At 50.6% G+C, this 26196-nt stretch overlaps 1 protein-coding gene and 1 long non-coding RNA gene across 3 annotated transcripts in view; one reads left to right on the forward strand and one right to left on the reverse strand.

Moving 5' to 3' along the window:
* The window catches only part of LOC144158956 (uncharacterized), an 84593-nt gene that overhangs the window by 26933 nt on the left and 31464 nt on the right, over positions 1–26196 (reverse strand). The window lies entirely within an intron of this gene.
* Positions 17358–26196, forward strand: part of LOC144158954 (uncharacterized) — a 76726-nt gene continuing 67887 nt past the window's right edge. The window contains exon 1 of one of the 2 annotated variants that reach the window (XM_077690169.1): positions 17358–18066. In XM_077690169.1, the coding sequence (XP_077546295.1) occupies positions 17785–18066 (282 nt within the window). In that variant the 5' untranslated portion in view covers positions 17358–17784. The remainder of the gene's footprint in view (positions 18067–26196) is intronic. The other variant, XM_077690170.1, reaches the window with a different exon arrangement.

Below are 26196 nucleotides of genomic sequence, written 5' to 3' on the forward strand. Positions count from 1 at the left end.
AAACCGGTTATTAACACCTTATTTAAAAACCCGTAATAAATTACTAGGATAGGTTGAACCTGCATCGTCTAATTATTTATCTGCTTATAGCTGTATATCCATTATTGTGAATATATCGTTCCTGTAAAGAAAGCTGAAACTCGAAGCACGGAACTGAAGCGTAAATTATAAATTATAAGTGGTGCCCGCCTCCGCACACGCGGGGGTACAGCGATGATCCTTGAAGGCCACGTTCACCAAGCGCATCGCGGACTCCGTCCCGCAGCCGTGACTCATCAAGAAGAAAAAGCAGCTGTGACAAGAGCAAGCGGAGCAGCAGCCGCAAAAGGTCGCCATCAAGCGATCGCGTGAGCTGGGCTGACGTGGCGATGAACGGCAGCAGCAGCGCTAGCAGCAGCAGGAGCATGCCGAATGCACCGCCACATCGGAGACATAACAACGAAGAAATGGATCGCCTCAAGGCAACAAATGAGTCGTTGAAAGCAACGAACGAATCACTGCGAAAGCGAAACAGCGAGCTTGAAACCTCGATCAACAACCTGACCAAAGAAATTACAGAAATACGAAAAATGCTCCTAGCACCAAGACCAGCCACCGCTACAAACTCCGTGATCATGGCCGCGCCGGCCCCGGCTGCGGCATCTACAGCACCGCAGACTGAGACGCCAGCACCGCAAACTATACCTGAAACAGAAATGTCGACGGACGAACCCCAAGAAGAAACGGCGGCCGAGCCAGCGCCCAAGAAACGCGCGCTCGAGTCGATCGGAACGGGAAGTGAAATCGCCCAGTTAGAGACAAGACTGGAAGCCCGAATAGACGACCGATTCACCAAACTGGAGGCGCTGATTGCAGCAACCGATGCACGGCTCGGTAAACTCGAGCAACTCATCGGCACATCCTTCCAGAAAGTTGAAGCCAAATTCGAATTCATCGAACAGACGTTACTCCCAATAGTGAGACACCCGACGTTTGCACCAATGTTCACGAATCATCCTTATACCCAAGACCAGCAACAGCCCTTTACACTAGCCCAATCATGGCCGCCAACCACACAGCAACAACAGTAAAGCCACGGTCAGACCTTACGGTCTGGCAGTGGAATTGCCACAGCTACGACAACAAGAGGGCGGTGTTACACCAGCACGTAGCAGCGGTCAACAAGAAACCGGATGTAATTATGCTCCAAGAAACGGTCACGAAGGCCCCATCACTTCCCGGGTACAAATCACACATCAGTCCCGCAGAGGGACGGGGTGTGTGCACCCTTGTCCGCAAAGGGCTCACCTTCGTGGAACATGAAGTCAAGCAAGGAAGAATCAAGGCCCAATACACCTTCATTGAAATTATCCCCAGCAAGCAACGCAAGGGCAGCCTATTCCTGCTCAACGTCTACAGTAACCCCAAGCACTCACTTCAGAAGTTTCGTTCGCTGTTTCATCAAGCAAGCACGCGTGCCAAAGGCAGCATGCTCGTGATCGGCGGGGACTTCAACGCGCCGCACACGGCGTGGGGATACGTCCGCGACTCGATCAAAGGAAGAGATTTGTTGCAAAGCGCCCTAGACAATAACTGCGCTCTCATCACGGACCCAGCCAACCCCACCAGGATCGGCAACTCCGTAGCACGAGATACAACACCAGATCTTACTTTTGTGAAGAACGATCCTTTGGGAAAGATCACGTGGAAGAACACGGGAGTCGACCTGGGGAGCGACCACTACATCGTGGAAATCACGATACCCGGCCAGCTCCGGGGTAACACCACGCAACACAAGTGGACGGACTGGGACAGTTTCCGCCAGAACCAGCCCAAGGAACGTCCCGCTATTAAAGACATAGGCGAGTGGACCGCCGAGCTCCGCGAAGCTGTGCAATCGGCAACCAAGACGATCGAAACGAACGAGGAGGTCGTCGCCATGGACAGCCGCCTGGCCCACCTGATCGAGGCCAAGCGTTCCATCCAAGCGCGCTGGAAGAAGCAACGACTGAATCGCACGTTACGCAAAAAAGTGGCCGAATTAAATCGGGCCATCGAAATACACTGTAAGGTCTTGTGCCGGCAACAGTGGAACGAGGTATGCAACAAGGCGGACGGGCAGTTACACCGAGGCTGCACGTGGAACCTCATACGTCACTTGCTCGATGAAACCAACACCAAGACCCATCAGCGCGACTGCATCGCCAGGCTAATGCATACGGCGGTACTGCAGCAAGGCAAGGACACAGTGATCAAGAAATTGGAGGACAAATATCTACCCCCTACCCCCACGGAGAGCCACCCACCGTACGGAGGGTCACCCAACGCGTCGCTCGACCGGGACATCACAGTGGCCGAGGTGCGGACCGCACTGCACGAGCTCAACACTCGCTCGGCAGCGGGTCCGGACCTCGTTACTAACAAGATGCTGCGAAACCTCGACGACGCGTCGATCGAGGCCTTAACCCGGTATTACAACGAGTGCTGGCGGTCGGGCAAGCTACCCCGCCAGTGGAAATGCGCGAAGACCATCCTGATCCCGAAACCGGGCAAGCCACCGGACACGAACAACCTCCGCCCCATCTCGCTAACGTCATGCGTGGGAAAGGTGCTGGAGCACGTGATCGCGAACCGATGGCAGGACTACCTCGAGAAAGAAGGCCTTTACCCGGACTCAATGATCGGCTTCCGGCGCAAGCTCAGCACGCAAGACGCCATGCTGCAGATCAAGGAAGAAATTATCGACAAGGGAAGCACGCAAGACAACAGAGTAATTCTCGGCCTGGACCTCCAAAGCGCATTCGATAAAGTGAAACACTCGGCCATACTGGCGCAAGTCTCCAAACTAAATATGGGCGAAGCCAGCTACAATTACGTCAGGGACTTCCTCACGGATCGAATGGTGGAACTCAACGCGGGGGATCTCAAACTCAAGGAGAAGCAGCTCGGTAGCACAGGAACACCGCAGGGGTCGGTTGTCTCGCCACTGCTCTTCAACCTCGTCATGATCGGAGTGGCGGAGGCGCTGGCAGAGACGAACGTCCGTCACACAATCTACGCCGACGACATCACCCTGTGGGTTGCCGGTGGTAGCGACGCCTATATCGAGAACCAGCTGCAGGCGGCGGTCACCGCCATCGAGCAGCACCTCACGGGCACGGGCTTGGTCTGCTCGCCAAGTAAGTCCGAGCTTTTAGTGATACCGCCGAGACGCAAGGGCAACATCCCCCAAAGAGACTGCGACCGCATCAAAATCGTCACCGCGTCAGGACAGCGAATTCCCGAGGTGGCAAGAATCCGGGTCTTGGGTTTGCTAATCAGCAGGAACAACTGCAACAGTGAAACCCTGGCCAAGCTCAGCGGCAAGGCAGCGGAGGCAACCCGCCTCATACACCGAGTCTCTACGCGCAGAGCGGGAATGAAAGAGGACAGCCTCGTGCGCCTCGTCCACTCCCTCGTCATTAGTCATATAATGTACGTGGCTGCCTACCACAACTGGCGGGTCACGGAACGCAACAAGATCAACGCGCTAATACGCAAGTCTTACAAGACGGCGCTGGGCCTCACGGAGACCACGAGCACGGCACGCTTACTTCAACTCGGCGTGCACAACACCCTCGAAGAGATCGAGGAAGCGCAGCTGACTGCACAGCTAGAGCGCCTCTCAGTAACCAAGACCGGACGCCACATACTCAAGACTCTCTGTTACAATCCCCGAGCACCGGACCGGCAGTCGAGCGACATCGGCGAGGACGCACGGGCCCACATACGAGTGGACCCGATCCCCAAGAACGTTCACCCAGAATACAACAAGGAGCGGCGAGTGGCGCGGGCCAAGACCCTCATCGAACAACACGCCAAGGACGAACACGCGCGTTACGTCGACGCGGCGGAGTGCCAACAAGAAGGTTTCGTCGCGGTGGCCGTCAAGGCTACCACGGGTACCACGACAGCGGCAGCCAGCGTGCGGTGCACGGGCGCCACGGACGCCGAGGAGGTCGCCATCGCTCTGGCGATCTCCGAGGCTGAGTGTCGCACCGTGCTCAGCGACTCAAGAACCGCCGTGCGCAACTTCGCCAAGGGTCGATTGTGCGCCCAAGCGGCCGCCATCATCAGAAAGACCAAGCTTCAAGACAGGGAAGTCCGCATCAAGTGGTTCCCGGCGCACATGGGCGAGTGTGCAACTACGTCCAACCACAACGAGACGGCTCACTCGGAGGCGCGTGCACTTACCTTCCGCTCCCCCGAGACCGACCGTCCGTGGTGGTTCGAGAGCAAAGACCGCCTAGCAAGCTACAGCGAAATCACCAAGGCTTACCGCCTAGCTCGACGGGTAATGCCACCCCCCCACCAAGGACTGAGCCGGGAGGAGGCCGTGTTGCTACGGCAGCTCCAAACCGGATCCATCCTCGCGCCGGCAACGCTGCACGTGTTACACCCAGGACTTTATTTGAGCGGTCTGTGCAAAGTGTGTAAAGTGGGTCTGGCAGACCAGTGGCACATCTTCTGGGACTGTGTCCGGTTTCCAGACGAAGCCAAGTCAAGGACTTATCCGCCGAAACTCCAAGAAGCAGTGCGCAGTAACGACAAGGACGTTCAACTTTGGGCCGTCCAGCAGGCCCGGGGTGCGCTCGAAAAACACAGACCAGGCGACCCGGCAACGGGGTGCGTTGGCGCTGTGCAGAGTAACAGCAAACCCTAGGTCGACGCCAGGCCCGCGTCGCGGCGAGTACAAACCGTCGTTTTGCAGGCAACAATAAAGTTATACCTAACCTAAGTGGTGGAAATATAGTTATGATTGTATTATAAACATATACAGTAATTGCTTAGTTTGTATATTGATTGCTACACATTCATTCTGATGTGTGCCGTGGATTCACGTGAATACAAAATGCAGAACACACAACTGAAACGCAATAAAATAATTGATGTAGTCATTACTTAGTTAACATTGTGCTAACAATCCGATATGAACCTATGAAACCACGCTTTGAGCCAAAAGTGTATGGGAGATGCCTTCCTCCAGCTGTGGACATAAATAGGCTGATAATAATAACGACAACAATAATACTGATAATAACTATAATAATCATAATAATATTATTAATAATAACAACTACAACGCATGCTACCAAAACATACTAAACGCAGGCAATCAAAAGATAATAAAAAGAGGGCAGATAAGCTCACACTGTTGCATTAGTTATTCTATAGTTGCCTCATATACATTTTGCTGCATACCGTGCATTCACTTGCGCTAAAATGCAAAACACACGATCGAAACGCATTAAATCAATAACGCACGTATAAACAAACGTGTGTAGCTAATGTAGTCATTGGATTAATTCCCAGATGCTCTGCCACGCATTTCATGCGTAATTCAAGAGGAAAAGAATACAATCAGAATGTAATAAATAAGTAGTGCACGTGTATGAGCACTTAAATTATAAATCTACTGCTGCAACCGCGTCCTGCTATGTCGTGCAAGCGTAGAAAAGCAAAACGAGCAGCATGCAGATCGTACCTTTCGTCCGCCGGGATTCAAAAGAATTTTATGCGGCCTGGCGTGAAGAATTTTGACACCACTCAGTACAGCACGATCTGTGATGACGGTGCGAATCCATTCATGCGTCTGTTTCGATGAAACAAACTTCACGGTGGTAAAAACGGCCCTCAGAACACCGTGGATCGTAGCATACCTGCGGGCGCGACAAGAAACGCCCCTTTTCTGCGGTGCGAAGCAGGAAGGCGTGGTTCCGGTTTTCCACTCCGGGTGGTGCTCGTATTTTCGCAGTCTAGAACCGCAACTTTTATGTTCACTTGCATATTAAAAACTCCGTAATTAATAAGTAACCTGGTAATAAATATAAAATGCAGCAACAACGTTCACTTATGCTCGTATGTAGTACAGCCCCCAAACGTTAGGATCGCTGCAGTCACGGGACAGAAAAACGACGGAGTTTCATCCCCCTGGCCGAGCGCACAGTGGCCGCAGATACTCTCGAGCCGCATCGGTAACAATTGTTTTCAGCGCTCTTGCGCCATGGCGACAAGGCAATCATGCGAGCGAGCAGAGGTCAACATATCGCAGTGGTACACGCAGCCTCGCTCCCGTCATCTCAACTGCGCATGTCTGTGCGTCTTCCACGGCCGCTGCCACGTGACGGTACCGGTATCTTCGACCGTGCGCTCCGCGGTTCGTATTTGAATTGTCCATGACTGTACCACTCCCAAGGAAACAGCGTAGGAGATGGCACTCACACAGAAGATAGCCCTATGCGCGTGCGCGTACTCTCGCCTATTTCGCTGCTAACACCGTGATAAGGCGCATGCATGCCGGTCGGTTGTCGCTCCCGGTATAATATTAAAAATTTGGGAGGCTGTACGCTGCCCAAGGTGAGCCCCCACAGTGGCTCGTCCTTCTTGGCGCGTGTGTCCTTACGGCCATTTCGGTCCGGCTTTTCACGTGTGCACCTTGTTGAGCTGTGATTGGACGGCTGTGGGGTTCGCGGCTATAATGGGCTGTATGTCGGCGGCGCCGGCCTACTAGCTCTAAGCAAGACATGGGGACAGACATGGTCCCCACAAGAGTTAGGTTTGTAAGGGCATAAAATTCGAATGATCGCCAGGTAATAAACAAATCAAAAAGTAACATATGGGACGGGCATTCAACTGCCGGCCGCTGTTGGAACACTACGGGACGTTTGTTTCGACATGATTCGCTGCACAGCACCCCCACGTGCTATGTATGATGTCGCTTCGTGTGTATCTGTATCTGTAACTGCTAAAAAGATTCCGCTTATCGATCTCCGTTGCATCGAGGTGGAAATATGGGTACTGGCGCTGACGGCCTCAGTACGGGCCTCAGCGGGTCTAAGAATTCTTGTTTTTAGATGCGACGCATCTCTTGCTCTGAGGCATGTCCCTCCTGCGTCGTCGCGGCGTTGTCCGCACGCTCACTGCACATGCGCAACACATGCGCACATGCGCAAGGGCCTCCCCCGATTTTGTTATTCGCTTATCACACTGCCTGCCAGAAACGAAATGTTTCTTCAAGACCAGGCACGTGGCGCCAACTGAAAATAGTAACCAGCGTTGTAACCAGCACTAGGCCGTTTGTAGTAACCAGCACAGTAACCAGCACTAGGCCGTTTGACGTCCGCGTTTAAGCCTCTCGCCAGCACAACGGATATGTCATCTGTGAGGGAGTGAAACTTAGAGCTGCACGTGTACGCCCCCCTCTCTCCACTCCACACCGGCGCACCCATTAACAGGAACCCAGTTGTGCGCGTGGTTAGACAAGCACTTAATCTGAAGACTTAGTGGCTCAGGTCGGAGCTCCAAGTGGACAAATTGCTGTTGATGCGGGAAGGATTCACTGCTACTCGACGAACTGGAGCTTGAGGCGGAAACGGTGGTGGCAGCGGCTTTGCGCTGTTAAGCCGATTCCCGCTTCTGTTTCGGCCAGCGCTCCTTCATGCCCGCTCTTCATCTGAGCGAGCGGCATGCGTCCGTCGCACAGTTAAAATGTGGAAGAAATCGAGCTTTTTTTAGCGCAGAAACATGTGGGCATCGTTAGCATCTTAGTGCCTCTGTAACACACCAACACAAATCCAAACCGCTTGACCACGGTTTGCAGCTGTTGGGGTCGCACTGTGCCGTGAGACTTGTACGTTTAACTCTACCACAAGCACAACGGGCATATTGCCGCGAACCATGCATTGGGTTTGGTTGTTTTGTTTTTGCCGCCCGGCCGCGTCCGGCTGTGTTAGCTGTGTCCCAAGCGAAGCGCGTGTTTCATTCTTCATTTGTATGCCGCACGGGTTATCTCGTTCTGATTAGGAGAGCGTTTCGCCCTAACGTCACCTGCCTAGAATAATTCCCTTTGATCTACAGTGTTCTGGATGTAAATCGACGGTTCGAGAAACACTGGCGCCGAAAGAAAGAGTGCAGAGCAGACGCCGGGGTATTCAATTTTCGACACTCGCCTGCGCAAGTCATTTCGTTGACTGCTGCTTCGCCGCTTCTGTATGCCATGAAATGTTAGGGGAGCACAAGTTTGCTCCAATAAACGTGTTTTTCCTTCAAGACAACTGTGTCGTCTTTGGTTTCGTGACAATATCATAGGTACCGGCATGACGCCTAGCTGTGCGTTCGCACCCAGCTCGTTCCGGCCGCAACGCGTGCAAGCATTAACCTGCAACCGGTGGTGGGCCTGTGTTTAAAGGGGCCGTGCAACGAGACTAAAAGCTCGTTTTATGTGGAACATTTCTTGTTTTATAGTGCCCCTGACTTGTCCGGAAGCAAACTGTGCTTTATTCACTGACATATTAATGAATTTACGTTAAAATTTAGATTCTCCGACCACATCGCGTTTTTATGACGTCTGCAATGACGTCACAAGAGCAGGTCTTCAAGCTGCTGCGGAGCCTTGTTTATCAGTAGTCATCCTAGACGGCGCCATCATGCCGCGGCGGGCCGTTTTCCACCTTTGCCTTGTTTGTGGCCGTATTGGTACCTGGATTGTTTTTCCTAAAGTACAACATATATTCGTTTCGTGAAGCGTGGTGTTCCCTCGACAATTATATCCACGTAAGACACCGTCGCTTACGCCAATCGGCTAGTGTCGTCTGAGACAGCACCAAAGTGCCGCAGTGCTGTGTAGCTAAGACTATATAGCATTGCGCGCACAGTACCAACAGCAGTACGCATCGCTACTTCCGTTTACGTGTACTTTCGTAAATTTCACTGTTTACCCCGCCATTCTCACTGCTATAAAAAGAATGTGCCCTATGTTTAGGTGTCAATAGCTCGTTTGGCAAGCTTGTAAGCCCTGCATATTTGCATTGGCTTTTGCCGGCCTCAGCCCATCCCAGAGCTGGGACATAAACATGATACAGTCAAACCTCGGTACAACGAACACCACATTAACGAACTTTTCAGATTAACGAGCGTTTAAGAAATCCAACGCCGACTGCTTATAGTTTTAATGTAAAATTATTTCACTACAACGTACTTCAGAATAGCGAACGCTTCAAAGTAACGATCGTTTTATTTAGTTCCGTGCCATGTTAACAACACCTCAGTACTACGAACTCACATTTTCAAGGCCGGAGACTCTTAGAAGTCCGTTAAACAATCGCGGCAACCGGGGCAGTGTGCTAGTAGACGACACGGCAAAGCGCAGCGAAGAAGAGGACGTCTTGCAACTTGCTCCGCGGAATGCGGCAGCCGATGCAAGAGGGAGAAAAAAGGTGAGGAGAAGAGAAAAAATGAAGCATGGGTAGCCTTCTCCGTCCCGAAAGCCGCGGCCGCGCTATTCGCGCTCACCCCAACTTTTTCTACGTTCCGCCGCTGCTCACGTGGCTTGCTGGATCTTCACGGACATCAGCGGAGCTGACAACAGAGGACATTGCCCAGACCGTGAGCGTTCAGGATGAACAAGTGAAGATGGCAGCGAGGATGGCATGAACAACGATGCCTTTGAGGGTGCCGCAGCAGCACTCGAAGACTACGACGAGCACGCGACGACTGCGGATGTGGTGGACAGCATACAAAACCTCCGCACATGTCCGGGGAAAAACCGCACGGCCACTGATTCACTCCCCAGGAATGTGTAAGAGTTTGAGTCCTTCGTGCTAGGAAGCTTGTGCTGCTCGCGCTAAATGAAAATTGCATCCACTTTAAATAAATGCACATTGTTTCATGATCACTAGTATATTTTTTTTTGTGACAAATGACTCCAGGGATGCACTGCTGTACACGTAGGTCGTTTTAGGCATTGAAATACTATTTGTTTTCTTAAATTTTGCGATTTTCACTATAACGACCTTTCAGAATAACGAGCAATTTTTCACGGTCCCCTGAAGTTCGTTATACCGAGATTTCACTGTAGGTTCTATTGCGGGAAAGGAGCTAGTGGGTAGCAAGGCCGTTCACTTTTTTTCCTAATTACGTAGCTTATTTGAGCGAAGTGTACTATCGGCGTGAAATGAAACGTGAACACGAAAATATGAACCTGGACACACAAATACCGCGATTTATTTCCATGAAAGCCAAAATGACGCGTGGATTAGTTACAAAAATAAAGTTGGGAAAAGTGGATTTCCAAACATCCCAATAACATGCCAGTATATGAACTGTACGAACAGCATTTTTCAATTTTGCACGTTCTGGTTCATATTTTCGTGTTCGCGTTTCATTTGACGCCGATAGTACATTAAAGGTGGTGTCAGTGATTCTCACGAGGCGATCTTTCGAACGAACCAAACTTGTGTTTTGGCTGCATGGCCCCTTTAGCGTGAACTACACCGGCGAAGATGTAGCTCGGAAAGCTTTTCAAGGTGAAAAAAAAAGCGAGCAAGTTGCCCTTTATCTGGACCCACCGCAGTGCTGCTGATTATGAGGACGCGAGTTTGATTCCCGGCCGTGGCGGCCGCTTTTCTGGTGGAGGCGAAAAGCAAAAACGCCCGTGTGTACGATATTTCGGCACACGTTAAAGATCCTCAGGTGGTGAAAATTAATCTGTAGCGCTCCACTGCGGCGCGCCTCATCATTTGCGCTGCGTTGGCGCGTTAAACGCAGCAATCAAAAGCCTTCATCCGGAGGGGATGTGTTACCACTCGACCAGGTGTAATATAAGGCGGCAACGGCGGCATCAACGCTCTTTGTGGCAGCGGCTTCCAGTGGTTTTCACGTCCATCTGACAATGGCGCTACTGCCTTTCTCGGCCGACTGCGCTACTCGTGAAAAAGGCATCGGTGGAGGCAAGGGGAACAATAGTTGTGAAATAGGGGTGGGCGGGGGTGAAGAGGAGCACTGCGGTGGCGCCAAGTAAAGCAGCTTCACCGGAATGAAAACTTGAGGGGTTAAACATACTGCTTCGCACTAAAAATTTGCGAAGTGTTTTGTTCTTCTCGCCAGTTCAGCTGCGTTCGCGCATGAAGTAGCGAGCAGAAATGCCGAGGTGGCGCCATCGACGCCGAGTTCACGAAGCCGGTTTCGACGGGTTTTAGGGCATGCTAACGCGGTATACTCCAGGAGATCTGAAAGGCTGCGGAATAAACGATCCGGGCCTGACAGCCATGGGGAATGTTTAGCGGCATGTCCGTAAATCCATGTGAGGTGCTACAGCCGGGTCTCCGACGCGGGGAGATGGGCCACCAGCTCTGCTGTTTCTCCAGCCTTGCAGCACTCGTGCAAGCTGCACAAATTTGTTTAAAGGGAAAGCTGTTTTGGGGGGGCCGATGACATTCTGTCAAAAAAACTCATCCATTTCCCCATAGACCGGTTGGCCGACCGCAAAGCTCTAAGATCTCTAAACACTCGGCACATGCGTGAAACCGGGAGTGCATTGTGTCCAAACGGTTACTTTAAATTCGCGAAAAAAGAAGGTTCCAAATAACGCAATACACGCATCTATCGAGGAGTACAATAGAATACGTTTATCTCATAAACCACGCAGCGGTATACATTTAGATCTTTCATAAATGCGTTCACCCAAAGCGCGAAAGATAGTCTAATGGGATCTTTCTTCGTTTGCAGCTTGGGCCTTCGAAGGTTTGGCGATCGACTGCACGCACTTTAGGCGAACGTTCAACACACTTGTAGCTTACGCGCGTCTCGCGTTTCTTCAGGGAGGGGCGGTAAAGTCTTTATCAATAGACTTGGCGGTTCTGAAGTGAAGCCATCGCCTAACGTTTTCTTCCTCCATGCTTGAATGCTTGCCTTGACACCATGCCCAAAGGCAAGGTAATTGTGCCCACTCGTAGCGCCATCCACACAGTGCGCGGCGAGTTGTGGGCATGAACGGAACGTCTGAGATAGCCAAGCTGGCGCTCCTGTTGTATCTTGTCCCGTTGATTACAGCACGGTGCCGTGAGCGCGTCCATGTTGGCCGACGTGACGTCATTCGCCACGGCCGGCCTTCTCTGGTGCCCGTGGGCATCGACTCGCGCAGGCGCGGCTTGATGGGCGATAGTGACATTTTTTTTGGACAGTCGCTGAGAATTTGGACTTACCGTCAAACTAGGTGGTGTGTGTGTGCCAACCTTCAGAGATTACTGGATCCCGAAAAATGTGGCATAAATGTCGTCTCATGCCGGTTGTAAGTGGCGTCCGTCGCCTAGTTAGTTTTCTGTTCACACGTTTTGCCCACCATAAAGTTGTCCGAAAGCTTTAGCTTTTAGATGCAACACATCTCTTTAACTCGCCTTGTCCCTCCATCCGGCGTCCGTCCGCATCCCTCCCCTATTCTCCTCGCCACGACATCTGCGCGGTAGCGCCGCTCTCACCGCAGCGCCATCTTGCGTTAGCGCTCGCTCCCCTCTCCATGCCAGCTGTGCGTCAGCGCGCGTTAGCGCTCGGTTAACACATGCGCATGCCCTACTCTCTCTCTCATTCCCCTCACCGTTAATGCGCGGTACATATAAACGCGATAACTGCGCCGCTCCGCTCAGTCGCTCCACCGCCGCCGCTCCGATGACATCCGATGACCACCGATGATTTTAATGCAGACTAACAGGTCTGCTACCGCGATGGTCGGCGCAACCGTAACAAGCACCGCCCAGATGGGTCGAATCACCCCATGGTTTCCCCCCGCGGAAATATGTGGTCAACTTTTATTTATACGCACTCTCAGCATTAAAGCTAAATAGCTCTAACATCGCACAATGTGTGCATGTATTAAGTGTCTAAAAGTTGTTTCGAAAGGTCTCCTTTCCACCGTACGTTAAGATGTCTGGCTGTGGACTCACGATTTCATGACTATGAAGGGGGTCTATGAAATGAAAGGACCCCGCATGGGTGTGGAAGAGTTGTGCTTCTCCTTGGCCTCTTCATATTTCGGCGTGAGATGAAAAGGAGGTAGCGCTCGGCGTTAATGGTCAGCTGACACGTCCAACATACACCACTTAAAGGAACCCTGCAACATTTTCGATTGTAATAATCGCCGACAGGTTAATAACAGGAAGAAGCACTTGCCTCGGGGTTAATTCCCACTGGCTTACGACGCATAGCACGAGTAAAACAATCACAAAAACGCGTGCGTCGGAAATTCCCCGCGCATTCTTGGCATTCAGGTTGTGAGGCAGTGCAGCAGCAGCATGAAAAGTAACTCTTGAAAGAGTAGCTGCAGTCAGCGTGATGCAGAGGTTGTAAGTTATAACAAGGTCGAGAACTTTGCTAGTTGGTATACATTCATTATGGTGGTACTATTATGAGCAATATGAAAGGGAACACAGGAACGCGTGGCAAACAGCCTCGAAACAGACTCGGAGCGATACGCGGGTGGCGCTGTGAAAAACAAAGAGGGAAAGGAGGGCGCTCTTTCACTAACTGTTGGAACTCCCACCCCGCTGTAATTTCTAAAAAGCAGCAGCTTATGTCATTCCGCCGGTGATGTGGTATCGTCTGACAGCCGATAAGACGCACGGCGGGATGGGGAACAGATGTTAGAACAGCGTCCCCCTTTCCACTTTGTTTCCGACGGCGGCCGCTTTGTACCACTGATTGCTGTGTCTGAGGGTGTTTTTTACGGGTTCCTGTGTTCCCTTTCATATTGCTCATAACAGTAAAACGGAAACTGAACAAGGCAAGAGAAGGACACAACAGGACCGCTGGTGTTGCGTCCTTCTCTCGCCCCGATAAGTTTGCGTTGTTCCATCGTAACAAATATAGTCTACTTATGCCAGGCTCGGCGATAAAACTAGCCAAAAGGAACGCGCTCCCGAAATAATGTGCTGAAAGCTCACGCAATATCTTTGCATCGCACTTTCAGTGAACTTATCGTACGCGATGGCATTTGTTGCGTACCGCTGAGCGAGCGCGGCAGGCGCCCGGTAAAGGGAATCTCTTGTCACCAGGTTACGATGGCTTAGGTACGGAGGCCGTTGCTGAAAAAAGATATCCCGAAGGTAACTGTAGTTCTCACCGCAACCAATGACCGAAGACGGCTGCCATACTCAACTATGTCATTGTTGGGCTTGTTAGCCACCCCGACGGAGCTTTTACGAACCTGGCGCTCACGTGTTGGCGAAAACGTCGCAGCACACGTTGAAAATGTTACCGTCGATCAGTGCTCCCTTCGCTGAAAAAAATTCTATTTTCCCGCAAGAATAACGGCGCTTCCTAGTACAGAATGGCGCTACTTGGATGTTTATACGAATTCCAGCTTTCCCTGCGAAAATTTGCCCATGCTTCGCGTCGGAAGGAGGCTCCTCGATGTAAAGCGAAGTCGATAAAGTTTCAGCGTGTTTAAATATACGAAAATGCGTGAAACTAAAGGACCCTAGTCGATCAGGAGCATATCGTAGCAGTTTGGTTTAGTTGTGTACGCGGGCGTTTGCATAGCGAAGAAACCAGGCTAGACCTAATTGTGAATTCTCGTTGCTGGCCGGTATTATAGGAGTGATCGGTAGAATCAGAATTGATTGATACGACCACTACATTTTATGCCAGCAGTGGCAGGCCCCACTGCGACCGAAGCGAAGCCGACGAGTTTGGAGATTAAACGTAGCCTCACCAGACTGAGCTCGCATTCGCTACACGGCAACCACGGAGGAAAGAAAAGTTTTCTTTCTTTCCTCCGTGACGGCAACTTTTTGGTATGCTGGCTCCCATTATCGGCGCAGGGATGGGCAGGTCGCTAACTATAAAGCCGGTCGTGGTCTGCGGCAGAGAATTTTTAATCGCTTTTGACTGATTAACGAGGCGTTCCTTGGGGCTACCATTCGTGTCCCAGCTGATATAGTGGTAATAATAATAATAATAGTAATCATACTTTATTTTCAAAAGAAAGAAACTGTACAGAAGTGAGGACTACCAATGCAGCATAGGGCTTGAACGGTAGTGCCTGGCAGAGCGGACAGCCATGCTAAATAAAGAAAAGTAATGTAACAGAAATTTCTAGCTAACTGGCAAACAAACTGTTTACTGGACAGGCAACAGGCAACTAAATAACAATGAGAACAATGCCCCGACGGGCGAGGTTACAGTACAGGACTAGAGCAGAGTGACAGCGTTTATTCACTTCTCAAACAGGAATGAACTACAGCGCTTGGGGGGGGGGGGGTCTTATTTTATACCCAAAGCGCTAACGGTCAAACAAGCGTTCCCTCTAGATTGTGCACACTACACGAACGGCACAGACACACACAACACTTTCCAAAGTTCGTGAACGGCCGGTAGTAGCGGCGCACGCTGAGTCCTAGAGAGGGGAGAGAGGTCGTCTCCGCAACGGCTTCCGCGTCCTTCGGACAAGTCGAAGCATGCCTCGTCTGCCTCCGTCGAAGTTTCAATCACGCAGAGAGAGAGAGAGAGAGAGGCGACAGATATCCGGACTTTCCCAGACATGTAGCGCCGTGTTTGGATCCGACGGCTGCAAGCGTGAGTCAGCGACGGGGAGGCCTGCTCGAAAGGCGCACGTAGTGGAGGCTTCGCCACACAGCCGAAGAGTGCGACACACAGGTCGAAGCACTGCGGCGGACTGATTCGTAACAGTACACAGGTTACGCTTTCCCGACCTGTGGTTTGTGCTTGCTGTTCGAATTTGAAAACATATACTCGGAAATGTTTACTCATTTTCGAACAGTTTTCTCGTGTTTCTTTTTATGACTACGACGGCAGCAGCCAACACTTGAGTGCTACTTTAATGTTCTGCCTGCCGTTGACAGGCTAGTAACATTGCCCTGTGCTCGTCCCTCTTTACCCCAGTGCAGGGGGCTATACCGCGGACCGGTTTTGATAAATGAGACGGGGAGTTTCGCAACTGGTGCGTGTTGAGTAACGGTATATTTCCATCTATAAGCTCCAATTGTGACACACTCAACACTTCATCCCTGGCTAATCCCCCCGAGTGGGTACGTAGAAACCCCACAAAGGCAACATGATCGTCGTCGCTGTGCTTAATTAAGATCACGTGGATAAGGTTCGTTTACACCCCCCAAGTGACAAACAGCTGGATGGCATCATCGCCATCACCGGCACTAGAGCACGTGGTTAATTTTGACTTTGCCTCAAGGCGTACCGGCGTACGTGGCGTAAGACCAAAGAGCAAGTCAGGCGTGGTGTACAGCGACGGTGCAAGTCAGCCACTACAACCTTCGCTTGAAAAACCAGGCGGCAAGGAAGTCTTGCTACGTCAAGCATGATGCGAGCTGTGAAGAAATTGTGCCCACACTGCGCTCGGGAAAGTTTATTTCGAATTGAACGCCTAAGGTCCAGCGGATACACCAAGCAGACGTTGGTTTCTGTGGCCGAGAAATGCTCAGAAAACGAAATGCGATGCCCCCCAAATAGGCAGAACTTGACAAAAAGAACCTCGTTGTGCTACCGTACATGCATTAAGTGTCGCATAGATAGAAAAAAGTGGCAAGCAAGCACACTGTTGAAGTTGTGTTTTCAGCGCCTTGAAAAATAAGGCGATGAGCAAAAAGCGAATCCGCCAAAGCAACACGCACAACGCAAATTTTGTGGCGTAAAAACACGTAAGCAAATTTGTCGAGTGCGCAATTGGAGTTGTTTACGATATTCCACTTCACTGCGGCGCATCATACAGCCGACAAACGGGCCGGTCTTTAAACGATACATTGCGAGTGCACAACAATACTTGCAGTCAACTACAATTGCCTTGCCACCTTGAAGCCCACTGCGCAAAATACGGATGCAAGGCAAAGTTGCAGCGAGCAACCAGCAACTGTGCTATCCGCTCAAAGGCCGGAAGGGTTTGGGAAGTGATTGAGGCCTTAGAGTATGCTGTCTGTAGAGCCTGACAAATATATCAGCGCGCCGCAAGAGCGGCCACAGAAGAGGAGACCAATATGATAAAGAAAAATGCAATGGCACATGAGCCCACGCGCACGAAGATGTGATTTATCTATTTTCGAAATGAATGCACACTCACCGTCGCATGCTACTAAATAAAGTTAAGGCTTTCAATAAACCAGTTGCTAGATTGCGCAGCATCGTTTGTTTTTGTCATTTCCACTGTCCCTGTTCCTCGTATAAATATGCAGCACACGTTCATGTTGAATCGAGTTTTTTGATAGAGATTCGAAGCGTCAATTGCTTAGTCATCAAATTTCAAGATTATTTGAGAGTAACCCGACCTTTATTCCGAGTTTCTCCTGGAAATGTTCACCTGAAACTGAACTCCGGGACATTTCCCGCAACTCGGTTGTTATAATTATAGTTGGCAGAACAGCGCATTATCATGACACAATTTGAGCATGAACGGTGAAAGCCCTAGACAGCTGCGAACAGGCCAGACCTAAAAAGAGCGGCGATGACGGATTTGGCGCCAGCCGCGCGCCAAAAGAGATACATCGTATCAATCGGAACATTCGGAGATGGCCCCCCAGTCGCAGTTGCATGCGAGGAGCACTGCCAGCTTCGGGCTGCGCTGAACGTCGACGAGCGACGAGAGCCAACCACGTGACGTCGCCAACCACGGATTCACGGCGCCAGGGAGGCGGGACGCGCCGACGCCGGCGAAGAAAACCCACTGACGCCTTTTCTCTCTATTTTTTGCGCCCAGTCGGCCAGTTCCTAAACTACGGCTGTGAAATATGCTCCGAGCGTGAAACGGAGGATACAGCGAATAAGCGAATCGCATTGCGGTGCTAGAGTGGTGGGCGAGAGGGTTGCAGGTGGGAAAGCGTGACAACTGATGCCCAATGAGTTCTTCCAGTTTGCTTTCCGTTAACCTCCCCACCTCTCAGTCAACGAAAAGCGTTGCATGTGTGAGCGCGCTCTCGTCAGCCGTCGCCCGCGAGTGAACGTCGTAACGCTACACCCGCGTTAAGAAAAATGCCTGGTTCGTCGTACCGTCTCTGCGGCTTCGCCAGTGGTGTCGACTGCAGGGCTGTGCATTTCAAGGACCCCCTGCCACCCGCACGCATCTGTGGCCTCTGCGGCTTCGTCCCGGACAAGATAGCTCTCCTGCCCTGCTCGCACCTGCTCTGCGAGTCCTGCCTGCAAGGTTGTGCGGACGGCGATGTCTGCGGCTGCCCCATGGATGAGACAACATTCCAGGTGGATGCGGACATCTCCTGGATCACGCCCCCTCGTCACCACTTGTCGAAACTGCAGGTAAATCCGAGTGGACATTGTCTCAGGATTGGTCTGCCGTCACCGTGATGAGAGAGAAACGTATGCCTCGATGGCGGTGAGCCGTCCGCGTGTGGCGCTGCGAAACGCGCCCGCGTGACCTCGGCTTAGGTGGCTTAGGGATGCTCTTATTCGTCGTCGGCTTCACTGGTGCTCGCTCTCCATGCTGTTTCTTCGTGCCGCGCTCGGTTGATGTGCGGTGTTTTTCCGCAACTGATTTTGCGTAGGCATACCTTTTTATAGGGAGAAATACCTCAAACCGCAAACACGCCCAAGGTATGATTTTAAGTGGGGTGGTTTGTTACCACTCTGGGGGGAACATTGCCGGCTTCACAAGACCCTCTCGAAAACGATCCCATGGGAAGAGCGCCGAGTTTTTAATTGTTGCCAATATTCACTGAGTTGCCTTCTCTATTAGCAATCTTTAAAACAGGTAGAATACGCCACAGCTTTCCATTCTCAGTAACCGTTTCTGAGCAAAGTGTAAAATAGTTATTTTTTTTTACTTTGCGGAATGCTCGAAAGTAGTGTATATTCGCTTTACGTTTCATGGCGTGTGGCTATGCGGTTTCCGCACACGCAACGCTAATTTTTTTGCGGCCCGCTACGTCGGCACCGCCAGGATAGCTTTACGAGAGCATGTCGCTGGTTTGGCGGCGCAGAGCGCTCACGCTTGCTGCGCCACTTGTTGAATGTATTGCGAAGCGACTCGCCGGACTCCCAAACCAGCGCTAAGCGACTTGCTTTACAATTTTCGTCCAGCGATTTTGTAGAGAATGCACAAATGACCTTTTGACCGGAGAGACAATCCCGGTGACGCAACCCTCGAAGCACATCACGTGATTCGCCGGGCTCGCTGTCGGCGCTCCGCACAAGGCCACGCTCTCGGTGGTTCTGCGCCGAACGAGCTGCGGATGCCACCGCCGCTGCGGCCGAGGCAGCCGACACCTCCCCCGCAGCCTCTGATGCATGCGGCGCTGTGTCGTCTCCTGCAACGTGAATCGTGTCGCGCCCGGCGAAGAGAAACGCCGCGTTCGCCCGGCCTCCTCCTGTGAGCGTTGCACCGAACCTAACGGCTTTGAGACGTGGTCGGCAATACAGCTAAATCAGAGCAAAGGTTAACCAAGCGAAACCAAGACTCAACCAGACTAAGCCAAGTTTTTGGTTTGCATATCTGATTTGCATATCTGGTTTGCATATCTTAGCTGATCTAAGCCGCAGCCATTTTTTGTTAATGTGGAATACAAAACAGTCGTAACAGGACACAAAGCAATTATGCTCCCTCCGTCTAACGGCGGCGATGGTTCAGCGGGAAGCTTTTGCAAGTTTGACTCGTTGAACTTTGAGTCTCATGCAGTTCGGGCTTTTGATCGCAGCGGCTTTCACTTTGAGCCGTCGCCATTTGATTTCGCACAGAGAAAGCTTCGCGTTCAGTCGTTGTCGTCGTGATACGGAAGGTGGATGATTTTGCTGTTTAGTTTACCACGTTTCTGCACCTTTCTCCGAATACGAACTGATTTCGCTGTGTTTTTTTTTTTTTTGCTGCGATAAGTAGCTAGTGACCTACTTATCACCTGTAGAAACCTCATTTGCTTCAGCGTGCGGCGGTTGTTTAATTAGGGGCATTTTCACTGCGGCAGTCGCAGTTTCGGTTTCAGCGGGTGCAGCGAAACGATGGATTTTGTGTGAACAAAGCTGACCACGTGATCGCCGGAGGGATATCACAGAGCAGAGCTGCCGTAGTACTGTCGAATCCGCATCGCGGCAGTTTCTGCGAATGCCCCCAGGTACTGATCTCGTGAGCCGCTTAATTAAAAAGCCACCGTGGACGTGACGCAGGCGCTGCGAGTGCAAATGCTGCCGCTACTAAAGAACGACGCGCGACGCTCGAAACTGTGGGTGGCAAGACGTGCGCTGGGAGCAGCCGGCCGGCCTGCCTACAGGTCCGAACACCTACTGGTGTTCTGTAGGTGTTCGGCTTAGTACTGCGGCGGATATTCGATTGCCGCTCTCGTAAGTGGTGCAGATGACAATTTTTAATGCAACCTGCCATCGCATCATTAACTCCTTTCTCATATAAGCTGCCATGGTTGGAACTTGGATAGCTATCACTCGAGCTACCTGTGCCGGCCTGCGCCACTTGGCGGCCGTGGCCGCCGCCTGCACAGCGACCGTTCGGCTCGCTCAAAGGGCTTTTAGTGTCGCCGGCGCGTTTTCGCGTCCAATGTAAATAAAAAGTGCCTTTTAAATTAGTAAATTAGTGCCTTTCCACTCTGTGAAGAAGGATGACCTGCAAAGCTCGACGCAGTCCAAGGAGTACACTAAACAAAACACGTTTATCGTAATTTGCGATGGAACATACTTCCTAGCCCATTAGCTGTATGAACCCCTAAAGGATCCAAGCTTTGTTCTTGCAGATAAACATGGAACTGCCTGTGGCCCTCCCGCATCGTAAGCATCTTACTGTTTGTGTAAGGCCGGGTTCAGACTGTTGCCGCAACTCTCGTAATCCCTTTAAGAACGACATCATTTCACATCTCAGCCAACCGAACTGCATGACATGCCTTCTTTTACGTGCATAGATCACTTTTTGCGTCGGTAGTATGAACATAGTCTAACACACAAACCCAATCCGCTCTACCACTGACTCCGGACAGGTCGCATTGGGCCGTTTAACGTCCGCGTTTAAACCTCGTACCAGCACAACGGACATACCATCCATCAGCACGCACATGAAACCTATAGCTGCGCGCGCACGCCCCTCCTGCGCCCTCCCACTATTCTCCACTACAAACGTGCGCACGCATAAACCGGCAACCAGTCAGGTGCGAGTGCTTTGAAGTGACAGGCGCCATCAAAATATCCCCTGAAGGCCCTCTGAAGAAGTGATATTGGCTTACGCCGGCGTTCTACGCCGGCAAGTTGATGTTCATCCGGGAGGGATTCGCCGCTACTCGACGAGCTGAACTTCAGGCGTTAACTGCGGCGCCAGCAGCTTACCGTTGTTTTTGCGCCCATTCGCGTTTGTGTTCGGGCCAACGCTTGAATTGTTGTTCTTCTTCCTCCAAACAAACGGCACGCATCAGCCCCATAAAGATTTAAAACGTGGAATCCCTTGAGCTCCATTCTTGCACACAAACATGTGGCTGTTCGTTTTCCTTCCCCCTCGTATGCAGCCTACTGCGTGTGTAGGATGTCTGTGTAGCACATCAACCCACGCCCGAACCACTCGATTAAGGAGGACAGCCGACTAACCGCATTGAGCCATGTTATTTCGACATCTACATCTTCAACCAGCACAACCGGCATTTCATCGCTAGCGAAATGCAGCCTAGCTGTGCGTGCACGCTCCCCTCTTTCTACCAGCAAACCTCGCACGCACAAACCAGCAACCGGTGATGGCGCATACTAAGGCGTGAAAGACACCGGCGAAAATGTCGCTTGGAAGGCTTTCTAAGCTTAGAAAGAAATATAGGCTCAAACCGGCGTTCCAGCTGGGGAAGTTTGTTTCTCTTCTAACGGGAGGGATTCGCAGCTACTTGGAGAAGTGAATTTGACCGGAAATGGCGACGGCGGGTTTCGGTCGTTTTAGGGGGAACCGAAAGGGCTTCCCCCACGCAGCCGTTACCTATGCTTCACGGGAGCGGCGTTTTATGTCCGCGCAACCCAGTCAGTGAACGCAGCAGCGACGAAAGAAAGAAAACAGGAACGTTTAGCGAAGTGTTGAGTAGAGTACGACACCAGCTACTACGGCGTCTTCTCTCTCACTGCCTATCCCTCACACGTCTCATGCGTCGCCACCAAGGAGCGCCCTCCCCCTGACATTTCCCTAGACGCTGTTCCATCCTCTGCTAATCCAAACCATGCGACGTTTGCGCGGCGTGGAAGGTTCAAACACGATATGCAATAACACGCTCGCTGCTGCCTTGTCCGGGGCTAATCCGAACCACGTGACATTTGCGCGGGAGGTTCCAACACGATTTGCAGCATGCTGGCCGCATGCGGCGGCGCACTACGAGGTAGCAGCAGAGTAGCGCACGCCGCCGTACGTTCGCTGATCACGCGAATACTTCCTGGGACGCAGCAGGAATGCGCTGTGACCGAGAAGACTGCAGCTCGCGCTGCGCACAAATTTGCTATCAGGCAGTGTGGTAATCGTCAGTGCATTTTTTACGCCCATCCGTGCTTCTGTTATGGCGAATTCCATTGGGCGAACAGGAGCAAGTGGAGCGAGCAGCCAGAGCAGCACACGGGAGTACCGGGGACGTCTGCTTTCGTTCCGCGAATGAAACATTCGCGCTCCTCCGGGAGCAGTGAAAAGAGGGGGAGAGCGAGATGTCAAGAGTCATGTGACCAAACGTTTCCCGCGCTCGCTTCCCGGAGCATTTCGCGCGCTCTTGATGTCCGCACGCAGTTATTCCTCGCCAGTTTTGCCAGATACGTGCCGGTGGTTTTGTGTCTGCCTTCCGCATGGCGACGAATGAAGAAGCCGAGCGGATGTTCATGTTCATGATAAAGGGGTCAACATCGTGTCTCCCAAAAATTAGCTGCGAATGATAACAGCGTCCGCCGTCTTTTCCAGATACGACTCTACCTTCGGTCGCTGCTCCGGCGGGGTGAACAGGTGCTCGAACATAAACTCATGCAATGTCAAATCGTCGTCGTCGTCGCTGCTGCTGCTGGTGTCTATGATGAGCTTGCGCTTGAATCTGTGGTGCTTTCATCATCTAAAAGTAGCAGCAATTCCTTGTCCAGACGGCCGCGCTTAGCTGCTGCCGTACGCACTGAGCGACTACCGCGGCTGCTGGATTCCGCCATTTTTCCTCCGCCACCCGGGGATAAAACCAGAAGTGACGCAAAAGAGGTCACGTGACTTCCTCAGCGTTCCCTGTTACTCCGCCGCTGTCGACGGAGCACCGAGAACTGCTCTCGGCTGCTCTCGGCGCCAAAAAAGTGCTCCTCATCGACCAAAGAAACACAACGCCCCTGCTCCTGCCCGACCACTGGAAGACGCCAGAACTCGCGAGAGCAATTTGGGTGCAGTTAGAAGTGCTCCTGTTCGCCCAATGAAAGCGTTATTAATTTTCCGCAATCATCTGATAACCGCCGTTAGCTGGCGACTGCGCAACTTGAAAAAGGGGCATCGGTGGAGGCGAGGGTGAAAATAGTTGTGGAAGATATGTCAGCGGGGGTGAGGAGGAACCCTGAGCGGCGCCGAGTAAATCGATGACACCGGAAAGAAAACTGGGGGGGATAGACATATACTGCTTTGCAGTAAAAACGCCCGTGTGTACTAGATTTCGGCGCTCGGTAAAGATCCCCAGGTGGTCAAATTTAATCCGGAGCCCTCCACTACGGCGCGCGTCCTCGCCAGCGTTGCGTCGGCGCGTTAAACCCTACATAAATCATATCAATACAGAGTTCATTTGCGTTGTTTAAACCAGTGCATGCAGAGTGCGAGGAGCAGGCGAACGTTAACATATTTCCCATGAGGTAGCTTAGTTCAACCACAGAGTTTTCGTAAAAACGTGTCAAATATGTAAAAAGTGCAAAACCCTCGCTACGGTAAGCTCTGGAAGCAGCTCAAAACCGACCCATCCAACTTGTTTATGTTTGGTTTAAGTCTTTCTAGTAATTCTGAAAATTTATATAATGATGAAGTGCTAGTGTTCGATGAATCAAGGCTGTTCCACTCCCTCACACCACGAGGGATAAACGAGTATTTGAAACTGTCGGTGCGAATTGGGGGTTCAATTAGTATTAATGAGTGCTTGTGACGTGTATATCTGGTTTTTGAAAGGGAGAAATATTTGGAAGTGTCAGTATTTAGCTGCTTGTGGATCAACTGCTCCATAAGTTTTAGTCGAGCGGCTAGCGCTCGAGTTTGAAGAGTGCGTATGCCTGCATTCCTTCGTGGTTTCTAGGGCGAGTCGTTTCGCTTATATTTATTTAAAATGAATCTGATTGCTTTTCTTTGAATACGTTCTGTTTTAGTTTGAAATTGGCTGGTACACGGAAACCGGAAGGCGTTCGCGTATTAAAGGACCGATCTGACAAATGTTCTATAAGTTAACAACTTGATATGTGATGGGGTGGAACCGAAGCACCTTTTGATGGAGATGAGCCGCCCGTACGCAGAAGACGTGACGTGCTTTACGTGGGTGTCCCACCTAAAGTCATGAGTAATCATTAAGCCAATGTATGTTTTGCTCTTTACAGAGGACGGGAGGGTATTATTTATACTGTAAAAAGTAGACGACTGTTTCTTTCTACTAACAGTTAATACCACACATTTTTTTCACTTTTACCATTATCTGCCAGTTTCTACACCCACCAAAAACTGCGCTCAAGGCTATAGTTAACACTTAGTGAACTTCAGCTGAGTTTATCTGTGTATAAAGATTGCAGTCGTCTGCAAATAGCCTGATGCTGGTTTTCATGTTTGTAGCCAGGTCATTAATGAAAATTAATAACAAGACGAGCCAAAACGCAGCCCTGCGGGACACCAGACGTGACTTGAGTAGGTGGTGATATATCATTGTTGATTTGAACGAATTGTGAGCGGCTACTGAGGTAATTTTGTATCCACTTGATAATAGAACTATCCGCGATATAAAATTCCTTTACTAATTAATTCACTTTGCAACACCTTGTCGGAAGCCCACGAAAAGTTTAGAAATATCAGATCTTGTTTTTGATTATCCATGCTTTTAGACATGTCATGAGCTAATTTGAAAAGTTGTGCAACCATTGACAGTCCTTTGCGGAAGCCATGCGACGGGGGGGGGGGGGGGCGGAGGAGGTAAGATTGCTTCGTTCTCGAGGTAAGTAATAATATGTTTGAGAAATATTTGTTCAAGAAGTTTGCTTACTGTACAAGTTAATGAGATCAGTCTGAAGTTAGTGCTGTCAGTTTTGCTTCCAGCTTTGTGTACGGGGGTAACGTTTGCTAATTTCCTTTCATTTGGTAAATGGCACGATGATAGCGAATAATTATATATTGTGCATAGATAACAAGATAAACTTCTGCGTAACGGTAAAAAAAAACATATTGGTAATATTATCAGGTGCAGGTGATTTCTTCGAATCTAAACTTAATACAAGTTCACTGCACCATTTTCTGCTCTTACAAGCGGGTCAAGGGGGTCTGCCATACGACGGTTAACGGCAAGACGTTGTTGTCGTCAACTGTAAATACTCACTTGAAGTAGTTATTGAACGTGCCTGCAGAAATCAGGTTACTTTCGAGTGAGTGTTGATTTTTGCTACGCTTGTTGCTGTTTAGATAATTACAAAACATGCGCGGTGAATATTCAAGAAACTTTGGTAGTATTTCAGAAAAATATTTGGTTTGGCCTGCGTTAATGCTTCATCTCATACGTGCTATATCATTGCTGAGGTTACTTTTGGCAGAAGTTGTAGTGTTTTGTTTTGCAGATTTCTAAGGCGCTTTACTTTTCTTTTTGAATGGATTACTTCGCGTGTGATCCATGGGTTATATTTGTTTCTTTTTGGCTTTCTGAGGAACATAGCTACGAATGCAATAAAATGCGATAGCATTGAAATTTTACTATCGAATAATGTCTGCGCTGTGATTTGATAGCTCTTCGAAGACAGGGAATTCAGAGTCTAGGTAGTCGATTATGCTGGCGTCATCTGCGCAACTAAAGTCTGAAAACTTGAATATGCGCTGTGAATGAGCTGCTTTTTCTGAAATAGGAACCGGGCACGAGACAATTTTATGATGAGATGTGCCGTCGAATACTGTTGTTTTGTTTCTTCTGCTGGAAAGCGATGACTGAGGAATATTAGATCAAGTATGCTAGATGATGGTTCTTGGATACGTGTTGGCTGGTGACTTGCTTGATAAAGATTACAGCTGAGCGTTATACCCAATACTGCCTCGGAAGATGGGGACGAAAATTCTGATTTTGAGCATCTGGCAGATTTAGTTCACCCACGAGGATAAGCCTTCCGCTTTGCACATGACTTTGGATGTAGCTATCGATTATTTCCATGGCGTTACAGTTGGCTGTAGGGCTTCGGTAGACGCATCCTATCACTGTGGGGCATGCGCCAAACAGAAACTTGCAGAATACGGCTTCGACGTTA

The sequence above is a fragment of the Haemaphysalis longicornis genome, unplaced genomic scaffold (genome assembly GCF_048455015.1).
Source record: "Haemaphysalis longicornis isolate Haplotype H1 unplaced genomic scaffold, Haemaphysalis longicornis Haplotype H1 scaffold_10, whole genome shotgun sequence".
Classification (NCBI taxonomy): domain Eukaryota; kingdom Metazoa; phylum Arthropoda; class Arachnida; order Ixodida; family Ixodidae; genus Haemaphysalis; species Haemaphysalis longicornis.